Source organism: Coturnix japonica, chromosome 7 (genome assembly GCF_054131305.1).
Source record: "Coturnix japonica strain WE chromosome 7, WE-NBRP24, whole genome shotgun sequence".
Taxonomy (NCBI): domain Eukaryota; kingdom Metazoa; phylum Chordata; class Aves; order Galliformes; family Phasianidae; genus Coturnix; species Coturnix japonica.
This window is the reverse complement of record NC_140669.1, coordinates 32,777,101-32,793,192: the sequence shown is the minus strand read 5'-3', so window position 1 is coordinate 32,793,192 and position 16,092 is coordinate 32,777,101. Positions and strand designations below refer to the sequence as shown.

Genomic DNA, 16,092 nt, shown 5'->3' with positions numbered 1-16,092 from the left:
AAAATAGATTCTTGAGTGCAGACAAATTAGAGAGGAAATATGCGCTGAGCATTTTCTCATAGGTTTAAAGAGAAATAATCCATTTGCTGCCTTAATTGCTTTCTTGTAAATGTTGAGGATTATTTTTTTTTCTCTCTGTAAATTCCGAATGAGTAGACAAATAAATAATACATCCACGATAATTACTATTCTCATTACTAATATTTTAACTTGTTGTTATACACCACAGCTGTTAATATGCGAGTCAGGATGTTCTAGCTGGCTGTGCGTAATGGTCAGGGGCAGACTCTTATTCCAAAGCTATTCTGTTTTTGTCACCTGGTATCCCAAGGCTGTGAGGTTAGCAATACCTGTTTTTAGCCCTACAGCCTCTGACCAGAACCCCACCCCCAAGAGGCAATGCAGATGAATACTGCTTGCACGTTGTGTATAGCGTTGTGGTTGGGAGAGCAAGCGCTGTGCAAAGGGTCAGCTCTGTGACAGTTGGTGCTGAGGAGGCTGTATGCAGGCTGTGAAAGTGGAATGTTGATTTAATTTGTATTTCTAAGCTTGCTTTAAGGCTGAATTAAAGCTGGTCTCCCAGGCAGGAATCTGTGTTAGTGGCTGGACCCACGTTAGGTGAACTGGCAGGCACTGCTCTGTGCTGGGACCAAACGCATGCAAGGAAGAGAAGCACAGCAAAGAGTGCAGGCTGGGGCTGGCTGTAAGCCCTCTCCAGTTGCAGGGCGGCATGCAGATGGAGGGGGAGCTGCCACCACCCTGCTTCTCTTCTTACAGGCTTGTAATGTGCTGGTCATGCATGCTGAGCTCTTATCAAGGAGTCATAGAATGGTTGGGTTGGAAGAGACCTTAGAGCTCACCCAGTCTCAACCCTGCTGTGGGCAGGTTGTCTCCACAGACCAGGGCCCCATCCAGCCTTGTACACCTCCAGGGATGGGGTGCCCACTGCCCTCACTGTGAAGAATTTCTTCCAACATCTAACATAAACCTTCAGTTTTTAGTTTAAACTGGTCCCCCTTGTCCTATCGCTGTCACCTACGAAGTCGGTCTCCATCTTCAGTAAGGCTGGACGTGAGGCTGTGCGTATGCCTATGAGCATTTCTGTGTATTGTGTCTGAGTGTTGGTTGTACCTTAAAGCATAATCCTTGTGGGGTTGGGGAGAAGGAAAGTGGGTCTCTTGCTCTCCTTTGTAAGACAAGCTTTGCTAGAAAGCAGCAAAGAGAGCAAGGTAGTTATTTGCTCGATGACAAATATAAATTCAGGAGTCATTGATCCAGAAACATCCCTTTTCTCTGCAGAGACCGTAGCAGAAGCTTAATTTTAAATGTGGATGCACGCTCTTGAAAGGATGTGGTTGGGATATTCTCTTAGATGCCAACTTTTCTCAAGTGTTTTCTCAGAGGTTTCTCCTTGATTGCCTGCAATTCATCTTCTAAAACCAAGGGCAGCGCTTTTGCCGAGCAGGCTGTCACTTCTCTGAGTAATTACCTCCCGTGTCTTGCATATGTGCCTTGCTAATGCATCCTGGAATGAACTTGTGTCTTCTGCATCGCTGCCAAGCTGTGGAGTCTCAGTTTGCAAAGTGCTTCTTTCTTGTTTGTATTGTTACTTGGCCGGGTATTGCTCATCCCATAATTGGGAGTTTAACCATTATTGCTATTTAGGTGGGAGGGATCTTCCCAGTTGTGATCAAACCTTGTACCCGTTCCCCATTTGGCGTTGAATTCTTCTTGCCGTGCTCCCAGGTGTGACCTCTGTGGTGTGATGTCATGTCTGACATTTAAATGCAACTTTAATGTATTATCATTGAATAGTGAACTACCATGCCATGCTGGGTATAACCAATCTAAAAGCTTCACCTCCATCCATTGGCAACGCTAGTCTCTGTGCTGCCATGTGAAGCTGGCCTTTCTTTCTGGAAGACAGAAATAACACCTATTGACTGTAATTGTTTCCCACCTTCCCTCAGAATCTGCCTCTGTGTCTCTAGGAGTTTCCCTGTTCTCTGGGAGGTCTTTAAAGACAACTGTTGGTTGTTCATCACTTTGCTTGGCGAGTTCAAGTAGACCCGGCTGATTTGCATCAGGCCTAAAGATCTGAATACATGAAAAGCTATTTAAATAACCTTTCCAGTTCTGCCCTGCATTTATTTTTTTTTTAAACTCATCAGAGTTAATTATAGGAAGGCTGCATGCAGTTTTCTGGTAGAAGTGGGGCTGAGTGCTTCAGCCTTCTGTTTCGATCATCATCTGCCCTGTTTTTAGTAGGGAGAAGGAATAAAGCCACACTTCCCTGCCCATGTCTAATCTGGTTTCACCTTAGATGTTGTTGTTCGTTTTGCTTCATCTTTTCTGGAGGCTTTTATCTGTGCAGGTTTCTCCCTGTTATTCTGTGTGTACTGTAGCCATCTTGTCTTTGGCTCTTTTCAAGCCCCAGCTTCTTCTGAAAGTGACCTGGATGTATTTTAAAGTAACTCTTTGGAACGCTTCAGGACGGACTGCGATAAAAATGAAATGTTCAAGTCCCTGTCAATGAATAATAGCTTCATCTCATTAATTAGTGAGTAGAATTATCCCTTTGAAAACCAGAGCTGCACTAAATGCCGTCTAACCTGTGCCATCAGTGAGATGTGTGCCTCCTTGCAGACCAGCTGGATGCTGCAGCACATCTCCTTGCTGCCTGGCTTTGGGCTGGACGATCTGCAGTGTCGCTTCTTGCATCTCCTATGTGCAGCCAGCCTGGGGTTTGTGTGCAGGGTACGGAGCTCCCACATGGCTGGGTCAGCTTGCTCTTCCTGGCGCTGCTGCCTCTGAGTCACCTACAGCCCATTCAAGATTGCGTTTGCTTGGCAACTCTTTAGTATCTTAGGAAACACTTGTCTGGTAGAGAGACTGCAAGTATTTTGTAGGTAATGTGCTTTGTGCTACTGAAAGCCGGCTGTGTTACTGCTAGTTGGTGGCTGGTAGAAGTGCTGAGCAGTGATTGCACTGCTTGCCCTCTGTGCACGTTCTTTGCTGCCCTTCTGCAGCAGTGAGACAAGCTGCTTCCCATCCCTACCCAGGTTTTCAGCATTGCAGAAGCGCCTTGCGATCCCCTCCAGGCAACAGCAAGGACAAAACTGGAGATCTGTGTGTGGCACAGATATTTTTAGCATCTTCTGTCTGTTTGGTTTTTTTTTGTTTTTTTTTTTAGTTCTGTAATTGCCAAAGCTGTCTCTAGAAATGCACGGTGAAGCTTCGAGAGGAGCTGAATCCTTTGGAAAGGAAGAGGGGAAGAGCTTTTATAGTTTAGACAGAAACTGATGGTATTCATCTTGATAAGCCTCCCTCTTTCCTTCTTACAGGTGGAGCCCTTCTGTGTCAGTCAGTGTAGAGAGTACAGAACCTCTGTCTTGCCTAGTTTGGATTTGAGTATTTAGACCTGCAGACCAGAATAAAGGCTTGAGTCACTTGGGTCTGCTCTGTGCACGTCCCACTGCTTGTGGACACAGGCTGTCTGCCCCCGCTGTGCTCTTGGTCTCGTGGTGGCAATCCAAAAGCAAATAATGTGTGGTGGGAACAACCTGCTTTATCTGCAGGACAGTAATTACTTGCTTGGGAAGGAAAGCTCAGCGTGGCTGTAGTTCGGTTCATTTACTTATTGCCTGGGGCAGCACCAATGCTTGGATGTTGGCAGTGGAGGCAAAGCCATGCAAATGATGGAGAAGATACAACTGTGCTTTCTGCCCAGGAGCCCGAAATGGTGCGTACAGGGGAGGAGAAAACAAAGTGTGATTTACTTGTGTGTGCTTTTTGTTTTTAAATGCTCTACCATCAGCGTAATGTTTTACAGCACTGAACTTGGCTTTGACTGAGAGATGGGGTGGCTTCTTTGATGTCTCCAGACGGGGTTTGGCTTGATGGTATCTGTGCTGAGCACAGTAACACGTTAGAGGAGATCAAGTGAGACACAACTGCCAATGGTGCGGGTATTTACAGTGGAGCAAACCGATCTGAGGTAGAGTGTTCTGGAGTCAAGTATTCATAGCCGAAGTGCTGGAAACACACAGTAGAGAAGCATCACTTACTTGAATTTAGCATTTTTTTGCTTCGGCTCCTATTGGGGGGGCAGATGGGAGGGGAGTGGATGAGTAGAAAATCTGGTCTGGCAGTCTACAGCAGTAGGGATCATGTTCTTCTCTTTTAGCTCGACTTGAATGCAAGATATAATCTTTGAAATATTTTAAATAGAGAACTGCTTCAGCAAGATGGATTTCTGCATATCATTTACAAAGTATGTTTTTAATGCCTTTCTGAAATCCAAACTTATGCAAAACGGGACTTGTTATGTATGTCTGCGCATTTTAATCTCCTGCAGTGATTTGCCAGTTTTCCTCAGCATCTCCCTGGCACACTGTAACCATTGCTTCAACTTCGCTTCGCCTCGGATGTGTTTCTGTCCTAACTCTGCTCGGTTCTCCTGAAGAAGGAAGGAATAGGTGTTTAGCTATTGCATGGTAAGGTTTACCAGCCGCCGTGCCTATCCTGTAGAGCTGGGAGCACTACCAGTTGGATTTACAGACCAGGAAGACCCGAGCGCGGTTTGGGTTACGGTGGCTTTTATTTTCTGCTGCAGTGGAAGCAGTTGTTAGGCAGCTGCTGTCCTGTTCATATTCTTGTTTCTATTGATTTGTGCTCCTTGTGTGTTTCTGGTTTGCGCTGCCGATTGGTTAGTGACTTATATATTTATTTTTCCTGCTTGGAATGTCTAAAATAGCTCAGCTAACCAAAGAGTTGTTGTGATGGTTTTTGTTTTCTCTTTCCAGATGGGCTTTCTGGCAGAGACCAGCCAGTAGAGCTGTTGAATCCACCTAGAGTGAACCACATGCCCAGCTCTGGTAAGAAGAAACTTTTATTAAACATTGCTCCTATTCTGGGAATGCAGTAAAATGTTGTATGCAGATCTGTTTTACGAGTGGATGAGCAGAATGCAAATGCAATACGCTGGAACAAAGTGTGTCAGAACTTGCACGAATCGACTTTCCCAGGCTGGGCAAGTGGGGATTGGGAGTGGAGGGAGAACAGAGCGCGGCAGTCTTGGGAGGCTTAAATAACTCAGCCCCAACCCTCAGCATGGAGCTAAGGGGAGGCTGGCCTGGCAGAGCTGCTCGATTTCCCTTAGAAAGAAGGGAGCTGCAGAGCAAAGCAGAACCTTGTGAGAGTTTTCACAGCTTAAAAGGAGATCTGCAAACCGAAGTAGGTTTTCTGAGTTTTTGCTCCTATTAAGGAAAAATCTCCTTGTGTTGAAAATGAGCAAAAAGTCAGAGCCAAACTTAGGCTGATCAAAGCGTATCGTGCTGAGCTCCTGGCTATTTGCTTTTCTTCCCCTCTCCTAATGATCCTGCTGCACTGTCTCCTGTGTCTTGTCCTTCTGGTGTGAAGCAAGCAAAGCAGCCAGTGTTGGTCTTGGAGGCTGGCTGCTTCTTGCAGAGCAGAGGGGAGAAATCTTAAGGCTTACGGTTAGAGCACTTGAAAAAATAAAAGCAATTGTTTGCATCCAGAATACATGGAATGTTGTGAAAAGCAATCTCCTGCTTTCTTTTGTACTTCTGCCTTCTCTTTTCCAGAAGCGTTTTGTTTCCAGGTGCATACTGATAGGAATATTTAGACTAGGGATGATTTGATATATGAAGAGTCATCTGCTTTCCAGGTAGGAGCTCAAGTTTTCCCAAACCCCAGCTTTCTCTCCTTGAATGCCTTCCAAAATCCCTTTGGGTCCTTGTGTATTAAGGAAGAGATCTTGCTGAAGATGTAAGAGCTTCTTGTAATGCAAGTTGGGAAAATGTAAATGAAGTATATTCAAAACAACTTCAGTAGATTAGGAGGAGGGAAACGGGCTGCGATCTAACCTAGATTTTTGTGGACTTAAATGCTTTTCTGGGAAAGGAAACCTTTAAGGAGGTTGAGCTGTTGCACTGGCGGAAGAGACCATCATTACCAGTTATGAAGGTTTGGCTTTGCATTCTGAGAAACCTCATGTGTTCCAGAGCTTGTCTGTCAAGCAAGGGAGGTTAAATTTTCCTAACCCTGAGAGAGATTCTTATTTTAAGTCTTCCTTGATAACGCAGGTCCAACTTAAAGATTTTCCTACCCGTTTCGTATCTGTGTGCTAGGTGGAATTTTATGAGCCTGCCTAAGTGCACAAGAGGAATCACATTCCTCACTTCTGCCAGTAAATAGATCAATGGCCGGCATTATAAATGTGTGATGACTTTTACCCTTCCACTCTATGTTGGAATTGATTTCATTGTTGCTTGTAATGTTTCACATTTTCTTTAGAAGTATTTCAGGATAAAGGATGCTGCTGGTTTAGCGGCTTGGGTAACCTGATGCTGGAGTTCGTTGTGATCTGCGATCCCCAGATGGTAGAAGGTTGTTTTTAGGGCTGCGAACTCTTCAGGTTTCATATAATTCTTACCTTTTGTACTGCATTTTGAGTGTTTTCAATAGTTCAGCTCACTGCCTACTGAAAAATAAGAAGCTAGACATCAATGGAGAGCTGTGCTCATGTGAAGCGGGCATAATGTGAGACAAGGCAGCAGTGACTCTGTTAGATGACTTCCAGCAGCATTTGAGCCACAGGAGCTCCTGTCTCATGCTTGAAAGCTTAAGTCAAGCTGGCTGTATGGTGGACGAAGGGTAGGAGAGACTTGTGAGAGGAGGGGAATGAAAAAGCGACCTTACAGAAGCAGCAACATCAGCTCTGAGCTGCAGAGTCACCCTGGTATTTTCACTTCGGATCCTGATCTTGGTTTTTGCTGAAGGAATCTTCTCAGCCTTGCAGCATGTATGTGAGCCGGAAACGTCCATCTTAGGTTTTAATGGCAGAATGTTAATTAAGACGTGGAAGTGGAGTCTGGCAAAAAGCAGAAAGGTATTTTGGTGAGTTTTAATGGCAAGGAACTAGCACTGACCCTGTGAGTGGTGCCTGCAAATAGCGCTGACACTGGTGTGGTGCCTGTACCTCTGTATCCTGATGAGTTTCTGAAGTGAGCTGATGGAATAACCCCTGTGGGCAAACCACTGTCCTGTATGTTTTCTTGTCATTACTACATATAGGAAGCTTGCTGCAAATCCTTCTGAGAGAAGAAAGGGAAAGAAATACCAAGTATCACTTTGGAGAAGGAAGTCGCATTTGGTTTTGTGGGGTGTTATTCCAAGTCTCAGGCATGGCTGAAATAATGGGATTGAGAAACAGCTTAAGGAGAAAGAAGATGCTCAGTCACGGCCTGGGATATTCCACTCCAAACTTAATCCCTTCGTGGTAAAGCAACTGATTTGTAGCCCTTGTGATGAACAAACCCACTGCTGTGTGGCAGGGGATGGTGAGCAACCTGTATCCCCACTATTGCATTTATAGTTGAGATAAAATCATTGTGGTGAGTTTATAGGAAACCAAAACGTTTTCTCTTTGCCACAGACCAAGCAAAGGAGAAGTCTGATCTGTGTTCATTGTTCTTCTCTGTAAAATAATAAATAGCCAAGGGATGTAAAATACCCAAGTGCTGAGCGCGCTCTGTCCTGTCTTGTGGCAGCATCTCAAGTGAATCGAGAATACTGGATGTTTGGGGCATCTATATGAGACTGCTTCAGGAGTAAATGGGGTTGAGTAGAATGGAGCTCAGTCAGCAATAAGGGGCATTTTCCCTTTTCAAAGATGTATTGTCTGTAATTGGTGCTTCTGAATTTTAGTTGCCTGTAAAAGGAAAACAAGACAAACCCCCTACAACCTATATCTTGCTCAGGAATGTTATCATCTGCTTGATAAAACCTATTGCAGCTGCTTTCTTTTAGTATAGCATCAGAATATTACTGCACGCTTGGCTTGGGGTAGGAAAGGGTTATCAGCTGTTAGTCTTTCCTTAACTTTTGCTTGCAGAATTCAAAGAGATTCAGAGCAGGGACTGCATAGGTACAGTCAGTACTGCAGGTACACCACAGTCAGCAGGAGAGAAGGCATTCAGATACATGAGCACACGGGTGGCCATTGTATGTCTGTGATCATCATTAAGCATAATTTCATTACTTAGAATGAGCATTTTTCTTTCTTCATAAGGCTGTGTTTGTGGTATTCTGGATCAAGCTGTGATAGAAGCAGTAGCAATAGCCATGAGCAGGGGATGTCACAGCCCTGCCTACAGGGCTTTGCTTGTCCCGTGTGGGTTGGGGCTCTTCTGGGCCTGATGCTGCAGTGAGCACACACGCCATGCTGGGCAGCCAGGGCACGGTCTCCTTTGCTTCTCCCCGCGTCTCATTATCCAGTCTGACTTCCACATCCATTTGAAAAAGTGCTGATGTATCTGAGAATAAATGGTCTGCGAGAGCTTCTGGACTAATATTGTTACACGATTTTTACAGGCTTTTGAAATCCAAGATTAATCCCAGCCTTGACGAGGAAGGAGTGGTAGTTCATTTGGCCTAACGGAGCTGAATACCGTGCTTTTGTTAATTTATCCCTTCAAAGGAAGAGAATGCCCTCTCACTAGGCTGCATTTTCATGTATTTGCTTGCTTTCTATAGCACGTCTGCTTCAAAAGCTCCTTCAGAGTGATACCGAGATGGCGTGGCACGGTGGGGCTTTGAAGCAGGTCCGGGTTGCTGCTGGTCAGTCAGGATTGGGAGCTCCCGACAGGCTCGTGCCTCTGCAGACAGGAGCTTGTTTCTCCTTGTTCACACCAGGACGTGTCAGAATGGGGATGGTGTGCAGTTTCATGGTGCTGAAGGAGGGCAGCTCACGTTCTGAAAGGCCAAGGCTTTAAAGTTAAATATAACCCAGTCTGTTCTCCATGGAGTCTGACAAGGGGGGGCGAAGCAAGTTCTGGAGAAGGCATTTAAATGTCAAAACACTACGCTAAGATTAAATCACTGTTTGCCTATTAGCTTTCTGTTAGCCTATTGTTTGCTTATTTATTAGCTGCAGCTATTTGTGTCAGACCTAGTGGGTGAATTTTATTTTCACCCTTAAGATGCTCTGGCTTATGACAGTGAATAAACTGCAGGTCAGTGTAGATTAGAGCCTTAGTAGTTGCTCTGTAGTACCCAGTCAGTACCTGTTCGTCACTTCCTTTCTTAAGCACAAGGAAAAGGCTGTTAAACTGAGGAGGTGGGATGAATTAATGCTTTGTTCCTGTTCTGAAAGCTGAAAGCAACAGTTAAATCTTAAGTATGTGAACACTGCGCTGTTTTCTTTGATGAGAGGTAACTGGCAGGCAAGCCTGCTTTATCGCAAGACTCAACATGCTGCTTTTCTTTATTCTTCCCTCACCTTGTTAAGCTTAAGTTTATAGTAATTGACTATAGATTTCCCTGGATTTGCTTGGCCCTGAATGTTCACCAAGTGTTATTTTCACAGTACTTCTCTCGCTTCCCCCACCGAGAGGAAGGCTGCTTTGTGCCTTTGCTGTCGTATAAAAGCAGGTGAGGGAGGGAAGAGCCTTTGGATGCACGGCAGAATTTATATTAAACTTTTTGACTCCTTAGCGAAGGAGGAGATGGCAAGATATGAGCAGACATTTAAAGGCTCCCTTGAATTGTTAATCAGTAATCTGTTCCCATTGCCTCCAGCTCTTCTAAAAATAACAGTGCTGTGCGATGAATGAAAAGTGATAAATATTTCATGGAAAGTTGATCATGGAATCAGGCACTTCTTGGGGGAAAATGCTGCATTTTTCAGATGTGATCCATCAGTGCCTTTGCCGCATCGTGTTTTCCATGTGTGCGCTGCAGTCTGTGTGTGTTTTGTCTGGATCTGCAGCCCTAGAGAAGCTTGAAAATCAAGATGAAGCCTATTGTTCTCTACTTCTTCCATCATACTTTCCCGGTGACACTGTTGCCCTATGGCTCATAACAGACATTTAGTTTCATCTGGAGAGCAGACCAACCTGTGTGTTTCTCTTCCAGGGCCGTTAAGGATTCTGGAGTGGCTTCATTTACCTTGTCCTCTTCTTCCACCAGCTTCTCCTAATTCCTGCTAGGTGGCTGTGCCCATTAGCTGCTCCATTTGCAGCGTGTTTACTTGGATCCGAGTTCTTTTTTTATTGGTGCTCTCTGTACTACAGAGTTCCCTGGAGTGCTTTATGCCAAAATTAACTAGGTATAGTTTATTGCTATGGGGGAAATAGATGTCATAGGTCTGTGCCCAGCAGCCATGTGCATTCCAGGGGTTTTAGAAATGCCTCTTTCGACACACATTTGTCAAAATCCTAGAAGCTCTTCCCCAGCATATATTGATTTTTGGGACCGTATTTAGCTGTGCTTTGATCTTGGGCAGCGGAAGGGATATCAGGTGAATGGCTTTTGCAATGATGCTTTAAGATCGTCCAGATGCTGATCTGGAGAGTTGCTGTTAATTGATTTAAATACACCTTTACTCTCTGCTGCTTTTTCCTACCCCTGCTTCAAAACATCCACTCCAAACCCCCAGAATAATTTGGATGAAGATAGAGTTCACCAAATAAATAAAAACCGTAACCTAGTTACTTCAAAATGAGAAACCTCAGCAATGCTGTTGGGTCAAGATAATGTGAGACTGCTGCCAATTTGTAATGGCTTAAATTTGTTTGGACTTCTTCAGTGTTCAGGCCATGAAAAGAAGGGACATTACCTTCAACAGGTTGGGTCTTTTGAGAGATGCAAACACTCCAGCTCACCAGTATTGATCTCCTTCCTTGTCCTTGTTCTTCAAAGTCATTAATCTCCAACTTCTCAGAGTTCTCCTACCTCCTTCTCATCTTCTTGCAGTCAGACCGTGGCTTTGTCACCAAGTGAATGTGCAATCAGAATGTTCTCTGCATCACATACAGAGTAATAAGTTTGTTCACACTGCAGTGATCCCATTTAAGTTTACAGTTGGTGCTGAGCTGTCATTTGCCTATTAAATGGCTTGAATTGAGGTCCGCCTTAAGCTGGTGTCTCCTTTAACTTAAAACAAGTGCTTGTGATTAAATATCTACTCCTTTGGCTTAACGAATATCTTGTGACTTAAACCACTCAATTGTTACTACTTCCCCATCTGTTTTTCATTCAAGAAATTCTGTCATATCGGATGATTCATTCGTATTTGATTAGAGATTTCATTATAAGCTGGTCTTAAGTTTTTATGATCTAATAAAAGGCTTCGGAATCACTGACTTGGAGCTGTAATTGTAATATCATACAGAATAAATGTACAGCACGTTTTTAATGATACTTTCCTATGTATTTTTTTTTATCCTGTCATAGTTCTTGCTAGCAGACTGTGTGAGGTGAATAGAAGTTTCTAACAAAAACCAGGGACTGACCATTAACGTTGTTCAGAAGAGTTCTTCCAGTGCTGTCGTATCCAGGTGGCACTCAAGGGTACGGCCAGTGAAATTTAGGTCAAGCTTTGCCCTCCTTAACTCATATTTGTGGTCCTGTTCGTACAGGCAGTCATGATGTAGTGATATTATGAAGGTCTTCAAGATCCTTAGTTGTTGGAGTATGTGACAAATGGAAGGGTTCTATTTTCAATAGTAGGGTGGATCTTATGTGCAGGTTGTTTCTCAGGTGAAAGTAATGAACGCGGTGTTTTTTCACTTGCTTCTAAAGCTTGATTAAGCTGTTAAAATAGGGCATTTGAAATAGTAACAACAATAAAAGTAATGGGAGGAACTGTGTTTGTGCACTGTTTTTTACTGTTCCAAAACTACCTTAAGATCTTAAGGACTTCTCAGTTGTACGTAATAACAGCTCACGTCTGTCCTTCGAATACTGAGGGATTTGTTTCATTGAGATAATATTAGACCACGTTATTTTCTGCTGTGGGTTTTGTCCCATTTGGTCTGTACAGGCCAACGATCGGGGTTGTTCTTGCTCCTCAGCTATAACCTGTTTTTCTGCAGTTGGTTATGTACAGGATATGACACAGCATTTTTAACTGGGCTCTAAGATCGCTGAAGGCAGTCCCCAAAAAGTCTGTAACACACTAACTCCTGTATAATGTTTTAGAAGAGGAAGACAGCTGCTTGGCCTGCCCTCCTTGGGAGGAATGGCTGCTCTCCATCGGCAGTCTTCATGGCAAACCGGGCCTTGTCACAGGTCTTGCTGAAAGCTTGCCTTCACCTATGGTGCAGGGGGACTGTGTTAAATTGACTCTTTGAGCTGTGTTAGGAGGCGTAGGCCAGCACCCTGTTCAGCACTGGTGCTTGAGCAGGATTAGCGCTTCATGGCAGTAGTCATCCTGAGGTGGGTGATGTGCAGTGGGTGTATGGACATAGACAGCAAGGTTCTTTGCACAGCATCTCCAGCACCTTGGGGCCTGATCTGTAACCCCTGCATCAGTGCTGGGCTTCATGGCCTTGTGCATTGGAGAGGCATCCCAGCGTACTTCTGAGGGAAGGCGATAGCTCCTCACAGGGCTTATAAATATCCAGGATTCCTTCAGCAGTTCATTATTTGGAATGAGGAGGCTCTACATTTGGTGCCAGCTTGCTCAGTGACCTTTGACCAAGACAGTTGGCTCTCCTTCCCCAAAAATAACAGCCATCTCTGCCCATCTTCCTAGGGATTTGCTGTAGCTGCCACTTGCTTAAATACCTGCAGCAGGTAGTAGGGAACGCAAATCAATTTGGTCCTGGTCATATCCAGGTGATCACCTGGGTACCCAGCTTCAGGTCTGTCTTACCAGCTGTTGGTCTGTGTCCTCTTTAGGAAGGTGAAGCTTGACTTGTTGGATTGCACAAACAAGGTGTTGGAAGAGTGACTGGGTTGGATGGAGGTGAAAAGAATTTGCAGGAAATAATCCAGGCTTCTGAACTGTTGGAAACGAAGGAAAATAGGACGGTGACAAGAAGAGAAAAAACCCTGTCTGAGGATGAAAGCCATAGCAATGTCTGGAAGATGTTTCGAGTGTTCTCAATGTTAAATCAGCACCAGGGGAGTTTTAAATGGGGAAAAGTTGAAATGGTGGAGGTAAAAGAACACTTGAAAGAAGTGGCAGTGGTTTCCTGTGTTTCAGTGTGTTTTTCTTCTTTTAATTCAGTCTGTCTGAATTCTTTGTTCTTGTACTTTCTTTGAACTTGGAACATTTTGGTCGGGCTTCTCGTGATAGTTGCCGTCCTTAATTGAAACAACAGTAGCCTTGCTGCCGTTTAAATGGAGGATTTTGGAGCTCTGGAGAAAATATTGTGCTCATATCTTCTTTTGGCAAGTAACTTAATGAGAGGCTAAAGCTTTGCATTTCGTCACTGATTAATTGTAAGTAAATGCAGTTGATGCATTTGGTCTAAATTTTATCCTTGTGCCCTGAGTCAACCTGCAGGAACTGGCATTTACTTCTGTTGTGTTTCCCATAAGCCGTCCTATTTATAGCTTACTGCATGGGGAAGGCAGCGTAACTTGTGCTGAGATAAGCCTCAGGGCCAGAGTAGTGTTATCTTACCCTTGTGGTGTCAGCAGGACTGTGGCCAGCCCAGGGGTGCGGGCATCTTCCCTTAGGCATGGTGCAGTGGGCAGCTCTGAATCCTGCATCTTCCTCATAGCTCGTGTGTGTGTGTATATATGTGTATATATATATATATATATATATATATATATATATATATATATATATATATATATATATATATATATATATATATATTTGGAAATCATTTCCCATGTCAAAAAAACCTCTCCCCAAACACTGCAGAGCAGGAATGTCAAAGTCCTGGTTGCTCATGATGGTTCTCCTCTTGCTTGCTTGGTGTTGGCCCAGTGGGGTTGATCTGCTGTAATGTCCAGGTGGATATGGAGGCACTGCAGCCCTGAGATGTTCCTGCTATGAACATGGATGCGTGTGTCTGTGGAGCATGGGGGTCTCAACTCCTCTTGCAGCCAATGGCTGTTCAGTACCCAACAAGTTAGTCCTAGGTGTGCAGTATTAGGAGTGGATGTCCATCATGTGTGCTCATCAGTTGATGCTGTTCCAGACAACACATGACAGCTCAGTGTCACGAGTCTTATCTGCATATGCATGTCTCTGATCTCCTTACCAACGATAAACATTTATAACGTGGAGCTGCTTTTTATTTTGATGCACAGTCACAAAGATAACAGTCCTTAATCCTCGTGGTCATAAATGTTCTTATTTCCTTCTGTTGTCTTTTCCTGGTTAAAAAGAGGATGAGGGCAAAGCAGACCCTCTCAAATGCCGTGCCCATATTATAGGGCTTGCAGGAACAGGGAACACAAAAGGACTGCGGTGCTTTAGGCTTGTGAGCGGAGATCTCCATTCTGGAGGAGGCAGCGTGTAGTCATCACACGACACAACTCTGTCTCACAAGGTGTTGGTATCCAAGTGAACAAATTATTGCTGCTGTTAGCTGCCTGCCCATTAGACACAAAGGCATTTAATCATGACATTCTGGGACTCGCAAGATGGCAGATCTGGCGGTTTTATTCTTCCATTTCTGGAGCTGTTCTGTAATGATCAGTGGTGTTTCTTCCTTTCTTGTTGTTGTTAAGGAAAGGTAATAATCTGAGGCCTCAAATATAGGTTGATGAAGATATTTGCGATCCATCGGCAGGAAAAAGCAAGCAGATCTAATTCGTGTTCTTCTGACAGTAAGCCAAGAAACCGATATGCTTTTTATTTAAATGGAAAGTTTCTTAAGATGGTATTAGACCTGCCCCATCTGTCTCAGCACAGGCTAGAATGGCGAAGGATTTTACTTAACTGAGCAGTAAAGTTATGCTGATAAAACTGACAGTAATTCCTTTTGCTTAATGTGCTGAAGCACTCCGGTGTGACGCACTCAAATGGAGCACACCTCGGTCCTGGGGTCCGGGAGCAGATTTATTTGGTTCCTCCAGCTATTCAGAAAGGAGCACAATCGAAACAAGCAGCAGAGGTCCCTTCCAAACCTTATTCTGCGCTCAGCAGTTGCATGTTTGCCTACCCAGACTGAGATGCAGCCTGAGCTGGAAGCGCTACCTCCCTCTAAATATACAGGAAGAAAAAAAACCTGCTTCAGGAGCACGTCTGTCACTTGCATGAATTTTCTTAAATTATTTCTGAGCAGACTTCATTACTGTATTTCAGAGTGAAAGATGGCATTACACAGGCTGAACAGGATTTGCCATGCTGCTGCTAGTAGCCATGGGGTGTTCCCAGGTGGGAGCAGAAGCACGGAGCTCAACACAAGCACTAAGCACCATCCCCTGAATATATATGTATATATATGTAGCACGGTTTGGGTTTGCATGCTGTTTGAAGTATCTGTGTTAGGGTACTTAGCCTCACAAGATGTGTTTTGGGTTTTAGAGCCAGTTAGGGTGCTCCAGAGGGAATGGCTCCTCCTGTGTCTTTCTACTTCAGGTAGTAATAGGGGCTAAAAAGCAGTCGGTTTTCCTTGGTGGAAAGAATGTTGTGCTGGCAAGCTGCAAGTGGGGTTAAAAAGGGAAGGGAAAAAGCACATGCACGCACAGTTATCTACCTATTTATCTGTATGTAGGTATAAAACCCATAAGATTTCATGCATATTATGTGTGGATTACTGTGTGATGGGCTGTCGTGTCCTAAAGCAGTGCCATAGAAAATTGAGGGGGGGGGAAATTTGTTGCCAAAATAAAAGATCCATTCCCAAATTATTCCTTTCTTCCCTTCAACTAATTCCAAGTCAGAGTGTTCTGTGATTCTGTGTAAAAACCTGATGTGTTTTAAGAGGTGAGTGTTTGCAAACAGACCCATACTGCATTTCTCTAGTCGTGGAGGTTTTGTTTTTAGTCTACCAGTCAACTATGAGCTAGACAATGCAATTAGAGTGAATGAGGGAAAAACAGACACCTGAAGAGCTTTACAGTACTTGTTTCTCCTGTTCTGTACTTAGATGACCCACTTGATAAGGGTTTCTCCTGAGTGCTTCAAAAATGAAGTGCTACTCCAGCAAGCAGAATGAGAAGGGAGAGCTGAGGAGGAATCGCAGTGCTTGTGTTTCACTCAGCAAGGAGCGTTTGCTGTCACCAAACGTGTCCTCCAACAGGACAGGGGCTTCATTTGGAGCACAGGGGGAGGGTGATGCCCCGTTCAGACATGTTCCTATGCAGAAACTGCTC

The 16,092-nt window shown here is 44.3% G+C and overlaps 1 protein-coding gene across 26 annotated transcripts in view; it reads left to right on the top strand.

The window, feature by feature from the left end:
- HDAC4 (histone deacetylase 4) overlaps positions 1 to 16,092 on the top strand; it is a 182,875-nt gene that overhangs the window by 55,590 nt on the left and 111,193 nt on the right. For 23 of the 26 annotated variants that reach the window (XM_085553661.1, XM_085553651.1, XM_085553659.1 and 20 more), the window contains one exon: positions 4,806 to 4,877. The exons of the other annotated variants lie outside the window; for them this stretch is intronic. In XM_085553661.1, coding sequence (XP_085409787.1) covers positions 4,865 to 4,877 — 13 coding nt within the window. In that variant the 5' untranslated portion in view covers positions 4,806 to 4,864. The remainder of the gene's footprint in view (positions 1 to 4,805; positions 4,878 to 16,092) is intronic. 26 annotated transcript variants of the gene reach the window in all.